General features: G+C 31.8%; 2 protein-coding genes across 6 annotated transcripts in view; one reads left to right on the forward strand and one right to left on the reverse strand.

Annotated features, from left to right (window-relative positions):
* LOC130896047 (alpha-tocopherol transfer protein-like) overlaps positions 1 to 16429 on the forward strand; it is a 125817-nt gene that overhangs the window by 23262 nt on the left and 86126 nt on the right. The window lies entirely within an intron of this gene.
* Positions 4804 to 16429, reverse strand: part of LOC130896046 (uncharacterized) — a 56157-nt gene continuing 44531 nt past the window's right edge. For 3 of the 5 annotated variants that reach the window (XM_057803805.1, XM_057803807.1, XM_057803804.1), the window contains 4 exons: positions 14962 to 15060; positions 12579 to 13487; positions 10033 to 10168; positions 4804 to 5145 (listed from right to left, as the gene is read on the reverse strand). In XM_057803805.1, the coding sequence (XP_057659788.1) occupies positions 4941 to 5145; positions 10033 to 10168; positions 12579 to 13487; positions 14962 to 15060 (1349 nt within the window). In that variant the 3' untranslated portion in view covers positions 4804 to 4940. The remainder of the gene's footprint in view (positions 5146 to 10032; positions 10169 to 12578; positions 13488 to 14961; positions 15061 to 16429) is intronic. The other 2 variants (XM_057803809.1, XM_057803806.1) reach the window with 1 other exon arrangement.

The raw sequence follows: 16429 nt of genomic DNA on the forward strand, positions 1-16429 counted from the left end.
ATTTACTAAAATAGAAATATTGTTTTAATTTTTCTGAAACACTAATTTATTATGCAATATTAAAAAATAATACTTTTAATTGCAATTAATTTAACTCAAGTTAGCTGCGAAGTAAAAGGTTGAGAAGCACTGCTCTTTGTAGGAACATGTGACATTTGGCTTTGCATGACTTCATCATAAGCCGGTTTCATTTGTGATGCTGAATTGTTAACAATGGAAAAAGGAGGTCATCCGAAAGCCTATTACGAAGACAATTTTTGCTTAGTTTCATTATTGAAAACGTTTGTTCGCACAAATAACAAACGAAGCCATTATTTTCTTGGCATGGGCAACTATATTTAGGTATTGTGTCCTAGGTAAAGACAGGTCCAATTTGCTGGTGTTCAAATGAGTAGCGCGTTCGACGACAGACGCACCTACTCGAGCTTCATTTTCGGTTTTCGCTCATATCCCCGTCCGCGCTCGCACATGTTTTATGTGCGACGCGCACTGCCATTACCGCCAATTGAGAAAGAAAGAAAGAAAGAGAATATTATTTCTGATAATAAGAAAGCTGTACTTGATTTTTGTTTGATGGTCGCGGGCCGGATTTCAACGCTTTGCGAGCCGGAGATGGCCCGCAGGTCGTAGTTTTACAATCCCTGATATATACCTTCAACTCTCAATAACTTTACAGTCCAATTGTCTTAAATCACTATTCATTACACGACCAAAACATTTTACTTTTTAAAAACTGATTTAATGATATTTAACTGCGTGCTATGTGACATCAGAAAAAGTAGCATTTTGAAAATGATTCAAAGAGCGATCTCGATGTGGATTAGTACACAGTTTCATGTTTATTGAATTCTGTAAAAGTATAGACACAAATCTTTAGAGAGTAAATGTACAGTATAAAGCAATATCAATTTTTGTGAGCAATTACTCCTCCACTAACATTCCAAAAATAATTTTTGAAACTGAATTTTCAAATCACTTTATACGTAGTTGCCAACGTTAGATTCTCTCCTGGACACTTCCTCTCTCTTGGAATTCCACAGTTGTGATAAAATAAGATTTTGGTGAAATATCAGCCCTGGAGCAAGTTTTTCGATTTATAGAGGACTATTTTCTTCAGTAAGGTTTCAATTTCAATAAATTAGATATATCACGTTTTGAAAGAAAACAAAGTTAATCCAAATATAACAATGGCTCTTTACTCGTTGTAAAAGTCTAATTTCGATTAATTGAAATTATTAAATTTCAATTAAATTTCACCATAATGCTGTATCGAAAGAACAAATCATTTGTATTCTGTCCCTCAGTTAGTAGTGACATATTATTTCTAATAAATCTTCCTTTTCACTGATGCTACTCCTTATGAAGAATAAAGCTTTTCAAAATACTACATGACTGCGACATACACTTCCAATGTAATCTTATACACCACCAACAAAAAATTCTTTCTCTGCCCAGATAGACGAGCATATCGATTTTGATATAATTTATACTATTTCCTGGGGGTCACTTAAAAAAACCTCGTTTATAAAACAAAACCTGCTAATATGCAGCTTTAAAAGATAGGATTACCACAGAGATAAGAAGAGCTTCGCAGTCAGGGATGTTACAAAATGCAGTTTTAAAAATCGCATCTGCTGTAATCGCCTTTACTGTATGTTTTCTAAAATTCGTAATTTTTCTATTTCACAAATGTAGATCTACTTCTAACATGACACAAACATTTAAAGATTTGTCTCAGTTGCTGTAGGTTTTTTGCACAATGATTTGAATAAATATTTTACTGTACCAGCATCGTTAGAATTTTTTCTAACTTACTGACACTAGACCTTGTTATGAGATTTGTATTAGCACATAAATTATTGAAGAATAATCAAATTAATCGAGTTTATTCAATCATAGCCATCTAAATATACAATATTTATTTTAATTTTAGTGGAGATACTGAAAATGTAATGTAAACATATTCTCCCCTTATTTGGATACATTTATTACAGCGAACCTGCAACGTCTCTAGATGTTTCAAAAAAAAAATGTTTCCTCTTGCACTGCAAACCAGACCCCCACAGCTTTTATTACCTTCACGTTGGAAGAAAATTTACGATTTTTTTTCAGTTGAGGATAGTCGGACGGAGCCAAATCTGGTGAGTAAGGGGGGTGTTCTAGTAATTCAAACCCCAATTCACGAATTTTTTACTTGGCAACATGAGATTTGCGTGCAGGGGTGTTATCCTGCAAAAACAAAACACTTTTGGATAGCTTTCCGAATCTTTTCTCTTTAATTCTTTCCCGTTGAGAGGTCAGTAATGTCGAATAGAAATCTCCAGTTATTGTTCTACCCTTATCCAAAAAATCAATCATGATTACTCCATGGCAATCCCAAAAAACTGAAGCAAGAAGTTATTCAGCAGATTTTTGGACACGCAACTTCTTAGGTCTCGGAGAACCAGAGTGTCGCCATTCCTTCGATTGTTGCTTTGTTTTTGGATCGTAGTTCCACCGTCTCATGCATAGTAACAATTCGGTTTAAGAAGTCTACATCGTTTACAAATCGAGCACAGATCGAACTCGATGCTTCTTCCCTTGCACGCTTTTGGTCAAAATTCAAACATTTGTAGCAATTTTTCTCGTGTCCAAAATTGACGTGAACTATATGATGAACGCATTCATATCAAATATTCAATGCTTCATATATCCGTTTTAGCCCAATTCGACGGTCTGATAAAATCATGTCATGAACTGCATCGATATTTTCGGGGACTGACACAGAAACTGGCCTTCCCGATGATCGGTCATCATCTTCAATGAAAAATTTACCTCTTTTGAAGCTTGCAGTCCAATTTTTCACGGTCGCATACGAAGGACATTGACATTGATAATACAGGTAATTGATGATAATGCAGTACTCCAATTTTTCGATTTTCACAATTTCGGTGGACATCTTTTTTCTGGCTAACTTTTTTTTGTTATTGTTCGTTGCTATGGTAACGCAATATTTTGTTTATGTATACTACTTGTATACTACTGTGATAATGAGAATAAAAAATAATAGCCTGATATTATCCCATTTGGTTTGATATGCGTTACTAGGGGTAAATAAATAAAATATTTTCGGAGCATATGGAACATGCAAAATGCACACTTCACGTGTGATTGTAACTTATCTACAAATAAAGTTATTGGTGCTGCGTAACATCAAGTAAAACAGCTACAACCTTTTTTATTATCGCCTGTTTGTTAAAATATGCTAAAAGTACTATTTTGCGTACATTCTCAACAGCAGAATAGGTAAATAGTAGTAATTTTTCATTATCTATTTGCAATACTTGAAAAAAATAAAAACAAATAATTCCGTTGGTAATTTTTGCTCCTGAGAGACATTAAGATTTTAGAAAAGATTCATACCACTTTCTCAAATGTAAAGAGAAATTCATTTTCAGAGAAATATTTCATTAAATTCTCATCTTGAACAATCGTTTTGGCACCCATCTTCTCTCATTATAATCATGAGTATCGTCTACTAAACATTCTCGAGACATAAAAATGTTTCATATTTGCCTGATATATTTTTATGCTACAGAAATGGGTTACGGTAATTACGATACCTATGCTAAATGAAAGACAATAAAAGACAGGTTCATATAAAACCATAATTTTATTACCAAAAGATTGGTACACTTAGGATTACTTTTCGAAATTATCACCGAAGAGATTGAGACATTTGTCATATTCAATAATTCACAGGCTATTCAATACCCTCAAAGTTTCCATGCCTAATGTTTCAATTACCATAAACAGACCTTGAAACTTCTGGAAATTCCGTGGACAATGGTGAATCTGCGGTTTTCTTCAAGCATTCTATCAATTTGTTGAACTAGGTCATCGAAACGTCCTTGGCCCCCTTCATCATGCACATCATTACGGCCATTTTTAAACTTCACTCACAGCACCATCACTCATGAAGTTTTCCACGTACACATGCTCATACTTCGATGGATTTCTGCAGCACTATTGCCTTCAACCTGTAGAATCATACTTTGCAATTCACACTTGGCGGCAGCATCAATAATGACGGACATATTTATGAGGCTGTAGCACAATGTGCTACATATAATACAGCGCATGTCCACTTCCTTCTGTTCGCGTAGCGTCTGCACGGAAAGATCGGAGGTTGAAAAAAAACGGCCCTCGTAATTAAACGATTCATTTTACTTCTGTTGATATGAGATGTTGATATTATTATTCATGCAGCATGAACAACAATATTCAAAGCGTCTGCAGTTTCAAATATTACATCGTGGCATATTACTTAACCGGTAAATGATGTTAGATGTAAATCTGTTATCCACAACGTCTTGAATGTAATTGGCTCAATATAATGTGACAATTGTCAATCATTCTTCAAATTGCAGTATCTGTTGGAATATAAAAATATAATAAAATACATGATTATTAGTTCACAACACTTTCTCAACACTCCTTTTAAGCTTATTATACGTAATTAGTTCTCATGTGATATTTCAAATTACTATTTCTGGTAACGTAAAGGGCGTTTTCTAAAAATTGTATCCTAAGAAATATAATTTTCGGGATTCTAATATTTGAAACATTCAACAACTAGTGAAGATTTTCAATAATATCTAATTAAATCCACACAATAATTTAAAATGAAAAACATGATTTTGATACATTTTATTGTTTGAAATATAAAATTTGACAGTTCGTTGTGTTTTCTTATTTTTCATTTTTTATATATATATATATATATATATTTCTTATGTCGAAACAGCTTCAACCATTTTCCAATTTCTCTTCTATTGAACAGACATCCACCAAAGCAGCACGACACTACCAACAGTAGTACGTTGAACATTATCCACTACCTAGGATTATTTCTCCAAGATGTGGAGATATACTCATCAAATATTGTATCGTTTTTATTCTCATGGGTGATATTTCAAAGTATCTATATTATCATTACGTTGTTTAAGGTGTTGTCGCTGCACAATATCTTTGTAATCAAAATAGAGCTTGCTATTTTCTTCTCCATCCACTAAATAATAATGACTCAATAATTTCCTTGTTATTGAGTAGAGACGGTAAATTCTTTGTTTTGTTTTCTCATCTTGTGTTTCAAGAGATTGGTATCTAAAACCCAAACATCATTCAATTTAGTAAACTCTAAGTATACCCCGAAGTAAAATGCCTTAAGCATCCTTATCGTTACCTTAAATTTACAAGTTTATACGTGCTTCAGAAGAAATTTGAAATGTTTGTCTAGGCACTTATTTAACTTATTCATTTAAAATACAGGGTGTTCCGGGACTTGATACAAAAAATTCGGGAGTGAGTAGATGACGTGAAAATAATGCTGTGACATATAAAAATTTTCTCATACGACCCCTCGTTTCTGAGTAATATGCCTTTAAAGTTGCGAAGTGGATGATTACGTATGAGCATATAGTGTGTTTGACGGAATATATAATTCTACATTACTATTTGACGGCTAGGGATGGCTCATGCCATGGTTAACAATCCGTAACTTTTACAGCGTCAACCTGTACAGTCTAAAGATAGCAAAAATGACTTTTGACAAACGATTTTTTAAGAAAAAGTTATTCTTTCTTTAGCTCGATAAAATGTATGGTTTAGGAGATATGTGAATTTTTAAATCGTTGTACATGTTAACGAACCCATTCGCCATATAGAGAAATTCTGAAGAAACTTATCATGAATTGTAATTGGAGAACTAATGAGTAAATGAATAAACATTTGTACTACATTCTACCGATGATCATATTACTAATGATCATTAATCATCAAAAGAATCAACTTCCATTGTGACGCTATAAGGCAGAATCTTGGAATACCCTTCCAAGTTCTAATAAATATCCTCCGTAGACTTCGAAAACATGTGTCCAGTTCTAACATTCATTTATTATAGTTTTATTTTTGTTGTTCAATTAGAAATGTTTGATCTTGTTTTAATACCCCCTGTGAGTATTTTCAATAAATAATTACAATTTCTGATAATTTTCTTCAGAATGTCTCTTTTGAGCGAACCAAAATTTTATCGGCTTAAGCAAAGACAACTTTTTTGTTAAAAAATAGAGTTACGGATTGTTAACCATTGGGCATGAGACATTCCTGGCCTTCAGATAGTACTGTAGAATTATTTATTCACTTAAACATACTACATGGATATACGTAATCATCCATTAAAAATTCATACTGTTATAATGTATAATTTAGAAAATATACTTAAGTATAGCTCTGATTTCGCAGCCTCAAATACGTATAACTCAGAAACGAGGGGTTGTATAAGAATTTTTTTTATATCACAGCATTATTTTCACGTCATCTACGCACTCCTGAATTTTCTGCATCAAATCTCGGAACACCCTGTATACTTCTAGCTTAAAAATTTTCGTGAGTACACATGGATCCATATAAATCTCAATAAATGTTGGATATTGTATTGGGCAGATCGCATATCACTAATGTGGGGTTAATGGGGTGATTTTCAAATTCTAAATCAGAAGCAATATTTACTTGATATGATTTTTTTCAAGTCAGAAATTGAAATAAAAAATAATAGAATTAACGGTAGATATCGATAGGGAAATTCAAGAGATCCACATGAGGATTTCTTGTAAATTTGAACCTATATTGCAGTGTTTACTAATGAAACAAGACTTCAAGCAACGAGTTATTCAATGACGTACTTGCCCCAGTTTCCTGTAACATTATTTTATACAATTGTAATTATCACTGAAATATTCTTAACCTAGTAGATGTAGTTTATACTCAAAATTTGAATCTTTTAATTAGATAAAGTTAAGAAATGGAAATAATTGGCAAATTCAGTAGAGAGCAGTTGGATGATTTCAGATATTAATACAGAATACATACCAAAGACAAGTGTGGCAGAACACCAAATTTTATCTCACAATGCTTGTTTATATATGTGTATTTATATATGGAGAAAATTTCCATAACTAGTTTGACGCATTTGAAATCAAAAAATATGGGCAGACGATTCGCATCAAAATTTTCTTTGTTGATTACAACCAAAATTCGTCAAAAGTGATTTGAGTTACTTAACATGAAAATTAACAAGTTAAAAATACGAAAATTACTCGTAGCTCATCTCGTTGGGATATTTTCCAAGCATTATAAATTTTTGACAGTATTACGATAAAATTGACTTCTGTTCGATTATGTGAAATTTAAGATTTGAATAAATCACTCTCCTCAAAATTCAAAAATTCGAAGGACAAAAATGTGAAATAATTTTTTTTATTCACAAAACATTGTATCGTGAAATCACATACTACTTCAGCACTCGGAATAATGAAAATAGTGATTCTCAAAATAAAAAATTATGAATCCACTATTATACAGAGTGAGTTTTATGTATGGAACGCTTCAATTATCTGGGAAATGGCTTGTACGATTTTTAAAATTTTTGTGTACAAGGGTTTTGTGATACGGCCGGTATTATGGTAGTATTTACATAGTTGTCAGATATGATATATAATAAACTTTGTAATTTCAAATAGATTACGCTGTATATTTTTCGCTTTTAGAAATCCTTGAGAAATATGAATTATTTTCATCTGATGTTCCCTATATCTAAATGCCATAATTTTGGAGTTATAACTACATTTGCGTTAGCTCCGCCGAAGTTAAAATGATACATTTACAATTACAAATTTGAAGTTTCAATAAATTATTATTGTTGAAGTTTATTGAAAGTCACAATGGATCGTTTATCTATTGATTGATTGATATTTTAATGACATAGGAGTAGAAGTCAACAAGAAACATGTAATATCTTTAATAATTTATATACTAACCAAAGTCCCAGAAACAGGATCTACTGTCAGTAAATTAGTAAAAAAGTTTAACGAAACTGGTTCGGTAAAAGATTTTTCCAAATCAGGGCGCAGAAAAACTGCATCAGCTGCAAACAATTCTTTAGATGTTTGTGTCTTGTTAGAGGACGATCCACACTTGAGAACTAGAAAAATATCCAGGAAACTTGATGTTTCATTAGTAATGAAAATTTCACGTGATAATAAATTCCATCCATACAAAGTAACTTTTTTTCAAGGTTGTCAGATGATGTTTGCGGACCTAATGATAATAATAAATAAAAACGATCCAAATTTTTTAAGTAATGTCACGTAATAATCTATGTAGGATGTGTGAATCCCACACCCAATATCCCGAATGTATGGGCTGGAATAATAGGCGATAAAATAATTGGTCCCTTTTTCATTGAGGGCAACTTAAATGGTCCGGCGTATTTCATTGGAAAATGGTATTATACCTGAGTTGGCTCGGATATTTCCAAATCCAAGAAAGTATTTTCAATTACATTTAAAAAACACTTCATATTAGAAATTTTCAGGCAATAAAAATATTCCAAATCACGTATTTAGCTGCAATAAGATTGTGCCCCGTCTCACTATGCGTTTGTGGTGAGGCAATACCTAAATAATGTGTTTCCCAGAAGATGGATTGGGAGGCGTGGTTTTATCGAATGGCCCCTGTATTCACCCGACATCAATCCTTTATACCACACATACCACAGAGATAAGAAGAATTGAACAGTCAAGGATGTTGCAAAGTGTATTGCAAAGTTTAAAAAATCGCATGGCTGGTTATATTGAAGTAAATGGACAACATTTTTAGCATATGCTGTAATCTATGTTTTCTAGAACTCGTAATTTTTTTATTTCACAAATGTGGATCTACTTCTAATATGTCACAAACATTTAAAGATTTGTCTTCAGTTGTAGGTTTTCTGCGCCATGATTTGGATAAATATTTTACTTCACCGGTTTCGTTAAACTTTTTAATCAACTTACTGACACTAGACCTTGTTCCGGGAAAAAGAAAGATCTGACCATACTACAATACCGGCTGAGAAAATTGAGGCGTTCTATACATAAAACTCACTCTGTTTATGACTACGACTATAATGGATGCAACTTCAAAGCTTAGTCTATGCAGCCAAGATTAAAAATTACCATTAAACTAAAAAATTAAATTACTAGTTGAAAGACACTGGAATGCTATTTAGTTAATGCAGAAAATTAACAGCGAAAATTAATTAAAATTAAACTAAGAGTTCGTCAAATTTCAACTTCTTAGTTCAATTCCTAAATTTTGTTAGGTTATAAGCACAAAATACCTGAGTTAAGTCTGTATTGGCGATATTGTTTTGTTCATTAGTAATGGGAATATATTCGCGTTATTGCGCCGATTTCCGTCGGGGTTTTTTATTTTTAACACTGCTATAAAAAAAAAAATAGGAAACAGTATTGTCTGAAATCCAGCAATTTCCTTTAGACGATGAAACACATATCCTTAATTTACTGCAAAAACTAAAAAATTACCACTAAGAAAATTTTGTTTAATGTTAATTATAATTTAGTTTTAATTTTGGCTGCATAAACCAAGCTTTAGAAGTTTAAGAGTAGAGTATTAAAATTAACGTGAGTAACGAGAACTAGAATCACGGGCTGATCAAAATTAGTGAATTTTGTATTTAACATATGAATCCGACAACTATCATAGTATACTTGCTCATTTCTTTTTTCTTAAATTGCAATGATAGCATTACATATAATCTAATAAATCATTGTAGACATTTCCATTAATCGTATTTCTGTTAGGACTTCTTAAGTGAGAAAGATATGGAGCTTTTTCCCGGTTCTATCAAAATTCTCTGGAAAGCTCTTCACGTGGTTGTAAAGCTAATAAAGTTATAACAATATATTGAAATCTGAAAGCATATTTTCTACTAATACTACGCAAATCGAAAATTTTGTAATACGTGCACATCCATTTTTGACCATTTTATCATTTTTCAAAAATTGCAGCTCAAGAGTCAGTTATTGTATTTCTGGTGTCATTTTTATCTATTTTGTTGGCCTTTGTTGTGATATTGTAGGAATCCAGTATTTAGAAAATTCATGAAGTGTTTTGATTAATAATGGTGAAGCTGTATGATAAAATTATTACCTTTCAAGAAGTTTTGCCATTTGTTCGTTTTCACGTTGCAGTACTTCCCTTGTTATTCGAACTGGTTTGATTTCCACATAGTTATCATGAGAACTAGAAATATCCGATTTACTTGACAAACTCCGTGATCGTACGTCTGAAATTTTTGAAAAATGAGTACCTAATTTTAAAAATAAACTATGTGCAGCTGTCGTCCTCAGAACTTAATGCTAAATTTTTGGGAGCAAGCGGAAGAGACCAAAATAATATTAGATATTCAAAGGAATTTTTATCATACAACTTATCGAAATAAAAAATAATATTTAGACATAAGATGAATTTCGATTTTAGGATAGAAATATGTGTAGACAAGTGCCCTCCATCTTTTGTTAAAAAAAGCAATTTTGAAAAATAAAAGTCATTGATTGACAGTGCTTCTTGTGAATTTTTTGAGATACTTTTAACTATAATATAGGTTATATGTATTAAAACAAAGGATTGTTAACAGCTGAAGTTAACTCTCTCATAATTTTTGTGTGTAGAGTAAATACATAGATACCATTGAATATAAGTCTTAAATGTACGTAATCAATTGATGGAACTTGATATTATTCCGATGCATAACGTACAAGTTTTTATTTACAAATCCTAAGAGAAAGAAAGTTATAAGCTCTGAACGATATTATCTCAAAAAAACTATGTTTAGTATTTTTTAGATTCGAATAGTCCATGTTGAATTTACCGTGCTAATCAATTTACAAACAGATTTTCGTTGCAAGCAAGTCTTATTAAGGAAACACTGATTACCCAAAATATTCAGTACCAACAGTTTTTCACTCGAAATTGACTGATTCGAATATCTTTTATATAGCCAATTATCGAATCAAGTGACCATGAATACAAATTATAATTGCAATGAACAGAAAGGAATAATTTATTGACCTCGATTTTTTGGGAACATCATGACCACGTTTAGAGAAGACCATGATAACGATATAAACAATTTTTCTTTGATCATGTCAACAAAAACAACAGTTTTTTCTTCTAGAAATTTGTTCGCGAAAGCTGGATAGCACGCATATTGTTAGTTATTGTGATTTTTTTAATGGAATCGTGTGTGAGTAGAAGGTAAAAGAACACGGAGAAAACTGTTAACCCGAGGCGTAACACGGAGCGTGAAGACAGTACTTGAGGCAAGTAGCCAAATGGTTTGGAGAGGAAGGTAGATCTATTATTATTTGTACACTATATGAACACTTCAGGATTTGAGTTGGTGGAACTAGCCTCAGCATTAGGAATAGGAAGGGTAAAATTTTATAATGCAAAGGCATGTTCAGCTGTACAGTACTTTTGAAGAAATAATTTTGGAGGCTATTGCATATGTCTGCCGACTACCACTTGCGTCTGTTTATTCGAGACAGTATAATAGCTGAATGTTATGTTAAGAAGATTTGTTGAAAAAACTATTCTTAATCAACAATATGATTACCTAATTGATGTATTTAAAAATCATGTGAAAGATGTGATGAAAAATTTCCAAGTAATAATAATTTGTGTTAGGTGTTGTGTTATAGCTCGTAAAGTGAAAACAATTCCGAGTAAGTCAAGATTTCACACAATAAACAAACGCTTTAATGTAAATCTGGAAGATCGTATCCAGAATTTAAAAAATTGTAAGAGAGAGGAACAGCAACTGTTTTATATATTGTGATTGGTATAAAGATAGAATAAGGCATTGTCAGATCATGAAATGCTGTTATTGTTGATGGTTAAAAAAAAGAGTTAGAAAAATGAGGGTTTGTTGGAGAATTATAAGCAAAAAATATTTTTATTCTTGTCAACATTTTATGTATAAAAGCTTAATTTCTGACTATATGACGTGATATTCAAGAAGAACAATTTCCGAATGGAGACAACTTCAGTTAGAGTTTTGGACCAACATTTCCCCAACTATTATGAGCGGCTTATAAAAAATATAGGATTAATATAAATTTAAAATTGGGGAAGTTCATCTTGGTCATTAATCTCTCACACTTACAATAACAGAACATATAAATGATCTATAGGTTCGGAAAAATAGCTCAACTTAGTTATAAGTCAAGCAAGTAAAATGAGCTAAGATCTGATCACGAGAGGACAGGATGATATAGAATTTACTATTTGTGTATTGCGCAATTATTATATGACTATTCCCGTACTATAATTTCAAAGTTCTTAGTTGCTATGACTTGGTTGACTATTATTCAAGTTAATAGTTCTGTTATCTTCTTATGACTTTTGAAAAATTCATGTTTATTTGATACAGCCGTTGCTTGATGGACTTGACAAGCAGCCTATAATATTTTGTGAAAGTTTGCATCTACAACTTCAATTAATGTAGCTGAGACTTCCTATTTTCAAATTAACACAGGCTGCAGATCATTCAGTTTCTCTTAGAGCTCAATTGTTTAAATATATCAATCGATAGCTCATTTACAATATCTTCAACAATACTACTTTTCACACGAAAATAAAACAGAAATTTGGTTATCATGTGAATATAAAAAAATTTTAAAAACACCTGTTACCTGAAGATTTACTCTTGGTTACTGATGATACGTTAGCCTTTTCCATATGTTCAGCTTTCATTCCATCTTCCAGCTCTTTACAGAGAAAAATTTCTCTTCCACTTTCATCTCTGAAAAGCTTGCATTTTAATGTTCTTGAATGTTTTTCGGAATCACTTTTAGTTAGTTTGTCAATTTTACAAATAAATACTTCACTTCCATCATCATTATCAAATACTCGTGGTTTTGATAAATCAGAATTAATTGGACTTGGGTTTCGAGAAATATTGCGACCATGACTGGTAACTACATCTGATAATCTCAGGGTATCAGTTTTACTATTATTCTCATCAATGTTTGATGATGGAATTTCGCTGGACTGCAAGATATTTGTTGATTTTTCTTTTTCTGGTAATCTAAGTAAATTTATATCACATCCACTACTCTCATTGCGCATATTTGCATTAACCTCATTGTGTATCATTGATTTTTTTCCAGGAATTATTGGTTGGCTATCGCCTTGTTCAACTGATGCCTCCTTTAAGTCGTTCGTAGTGTTAGGTGTGCTTGAAATTTCTGATTCGTTGAACAAATCCGAAGGATGTGCTTCGTGTGAATCTTCACGTCCCCATCCTTTTTCAGTGATTTGTTCAGGGTTATTAATTTTTGGAGATACTTTCATGCTTAATTTTTTTCTATTTTTTTCGATTTTTGATGTATTGGTTGTTTTACTTTTCAAATTATCACGAGCAGCAATGGTGGATGTCCCAGATTTTACTAATACTGGCTCCTTAAAATGTATTGATTTTGTTGGAATTTTGCTCATAGTTTGCTTAATGCTGTAATTAGTTTCACGAGGACGGATGATGTTCTGAGAACTGGAAGTCTCCAGGGAATTTGTAACTGCGGCATTTGATGTGTCAGTTGTATCTGAAATTTAAAAGGTTAACTATTCAATTCAATGTTTCAAAATAGTTTCATAAAGATCGAAATTAGATTCTACTGTCAGAAACACAACAACATGTGGTGCTAATAAAACTAGACAAACTATCCTTGGATTTGTTGATTATTCGGTTGGTGATTCATTCCCCTAGCAATCACTAAATAACATTGAAAACCAAGTAGTTCGACTCTTCCATTTGGCAATTGTGAATGCAACAGTATCTTTTCAGAATTTGTGTTTATTGGCACTCACCATATTTTCAAATATGGCTTTAGATATTTAGTACCTAATATGCCTGTTTAGTTAGAAAAGTTTCTTCTTATATCCAACATGCAGTGTATACTAATCTTGAAACTAACTTTGGTGTATGGGTTATGTCAAGAGATATAAAAAATTTCATCAACGAAAATAATAGACAATTTCCAAATTCATATTTTGACATAATCTCGAGCTACAAGTTTTGAAAAACTCCGTTACCAACCAAACATATATGAGAACCCCTATATGATAATATACCGAACTCGGTTTACTCATATTTTTTGAAGCTTTTGATATGAGATGTTGTTACGTTATTCAGAGTCATTTAAGATATATGGACATGTGATAATGAATATTAAAAAATAACTCTGTTTCAATAAATTTTGAGAGTAGGATTATTTAAAAAATTGAAGTTACATAATCAAAGATTCTATTTGTGCTATTGAATATAGTCTATTCCGTTTGACATAAAAGAGAAAAACTTTCGAGTTTCTATCCACCCAGTAATCAAAAGAGAAATTCCATCGAATACGGAGATATTGCATTATATTATAAAGCTCTGTTGAGTTAATGAACTTAAAAGTACAATAAGCTACAGGGCTTTTTGATTTATCATAACTCTTAAATTACTCTGCATAACGTAACAAAACATAAGGAGAGCTTCAAAAAAAATTAAGCAATACGAATTCGGTTTATTATTTAGAGGCTTGTAACGAAGTTATACATCACTCTGTATAGTTCGAGAGAATTTCAAAATATGGACTTTGAAAACATCCATCTTCTTTCTAATCAATATTTTTTGTCATCCCACTCCCACACACTGAATAGAAGTATGTTGTAAGTTTGGTATACTAAGTCTATCTCAATATGTGTTTTATTATTTAATATAAATCTTAATTATGAAGGTGTTTGTACGGATATATTGGTTCTAGAAAAAAATGAATGTTCTTAAAGAGCAATTCAACTTATATATTTATTTCATAAAACAGAATCTTGGGAAACTTATTATATGTTGAATAAAGGAAAGGCTGCTAATTTCACTCAATCAAACACCTAGGGTATAACCAAAAAATACCTGCGGTTATGCTTTTGCGATTCTACGGAATCTACGGAAGGTAGAATTTGAAAATTCTACCTTTAGTTAAATTTGAGACAAAAATCTTTGATGAGTTCTCCATATAATATAATTCAAGTGTTTCATACCTGCACTACATTCCTTCTTCTCATTCATACATTTGTTTGAATTTTTTGTTGTCGTTTTTGGAATCGCGTCACTTGAAGGACAACCGTCCCCTTTAGTGCCTACGACACAAAAATTATGAATGTCCAAACTTTGTTTTGTATTACTAGATAACAAATAGCATTTTGTGAATATTACACCATAATGAATCATTATTTCCTACAACACATCGAGAGCTTCCATGATGTAGATATTTCTCTTCAAAATTAGGTACAAGAAATAGAATTGAGATTTTAGTTCACTACTGTACTAATCCTCGTTCTATGGATAAAACAGAGTGTTCAAGTTTTGTTAAGAAAAATGTGTGAGTAGATTAATGAGATTGGAGGATGAGTAATTTATGGACGCACAGAATATGCCTTAAGAAAAAAGGCAAATAGTTGTTGTTTAACATGGCAGATTTTAGATACCAGTGCCTCAATGGTACGTGGCAGAACTATTTTCATGGTTCATTTAAATTTACAACACAGAATATCTACTGTATTCTATGTTATTCGTTTCCATCCGCGCACTATTTTATTTCAATGCAGTTTTTGATTTTTGAATAGCTAAGTATCTAAATTCAGGATCTGATAGTAGGATAGATCTATTAGCCAAGCTGGTAAGGAAAAATGTGTTTTATGTTTTGATGTTTCGTTTCTGTTTTGTTTTTAAATTGATTGTAGTATCTGTTTAACTTTTTCTTGAATGTGTTATTTATCATTTTTTCCGGATAATTATTTTCTTTCAATGCAGTTTATGCTTTTTGAATAGCTAAGTATCTAAATTCTAGATCTGATATTGGAATAGATCTATCAGCCAAACTTATTTTCACTGATCTTTTTTGTGACATAGGATGACACGAATTGAAGGTTGCCTAGGATTCAAGATCCTCCATTACTAATTATGATATTTAGACATATCTTCTCCAATGTTTTTAACCGCTGTTTGTTATTTTTCAAACTTTTTTGCAATTTTGATATTTTGGCTATTGTATTCCGATGAAATTGATATTTAAACATTTTCCTAGGTGTTAAATTGTTCCAGCTATAGTCAAATAACCCGATTTTTGTTTGTAAAAACTACTTATTTCCTTTGTAACAATGGAGTATGAAAATTCACTTGAAAACTCCAATGGCGCTTCCATAGGTAAAGTGCTAGATGTTAAGGCATGGACACTCGGACTATCAACTTAATGCTCTTCGACGATCATAACAGTGTCTACTATATCTGTATATCTGAATATTCTTGGTTTACTATACAGACATAAACTTTGACATAACTGGGACCTTCATAAATGCAAGTAGACAATGAAGGCAGATGAGGAGGAATAGATGTGAAAGTTTTATAATTCAAATGTTTTATACAGGAATTTGTAAAATCACTTTCCAGAAAAGGATTTGCACACAAGCGGTAGTTTGATATTGCATTGCATTTTATAAAATTCTTTCC

The sequence above is a fragment of the Diorhabda carinulata genome, chromosome 6 (assembly GCF_026250575.1).
Source record: "Diorhabda carinulata isolate Delta chromosome 6, icDioCari1.1, whole genome shotgun sequence".
Lineage (NCBI taxonomy): Eukaryota > Metazoa > Arthropoda > Insecta > Coleoptera > Chrysomelidae > Diorhabda > Diorhabda carinulata.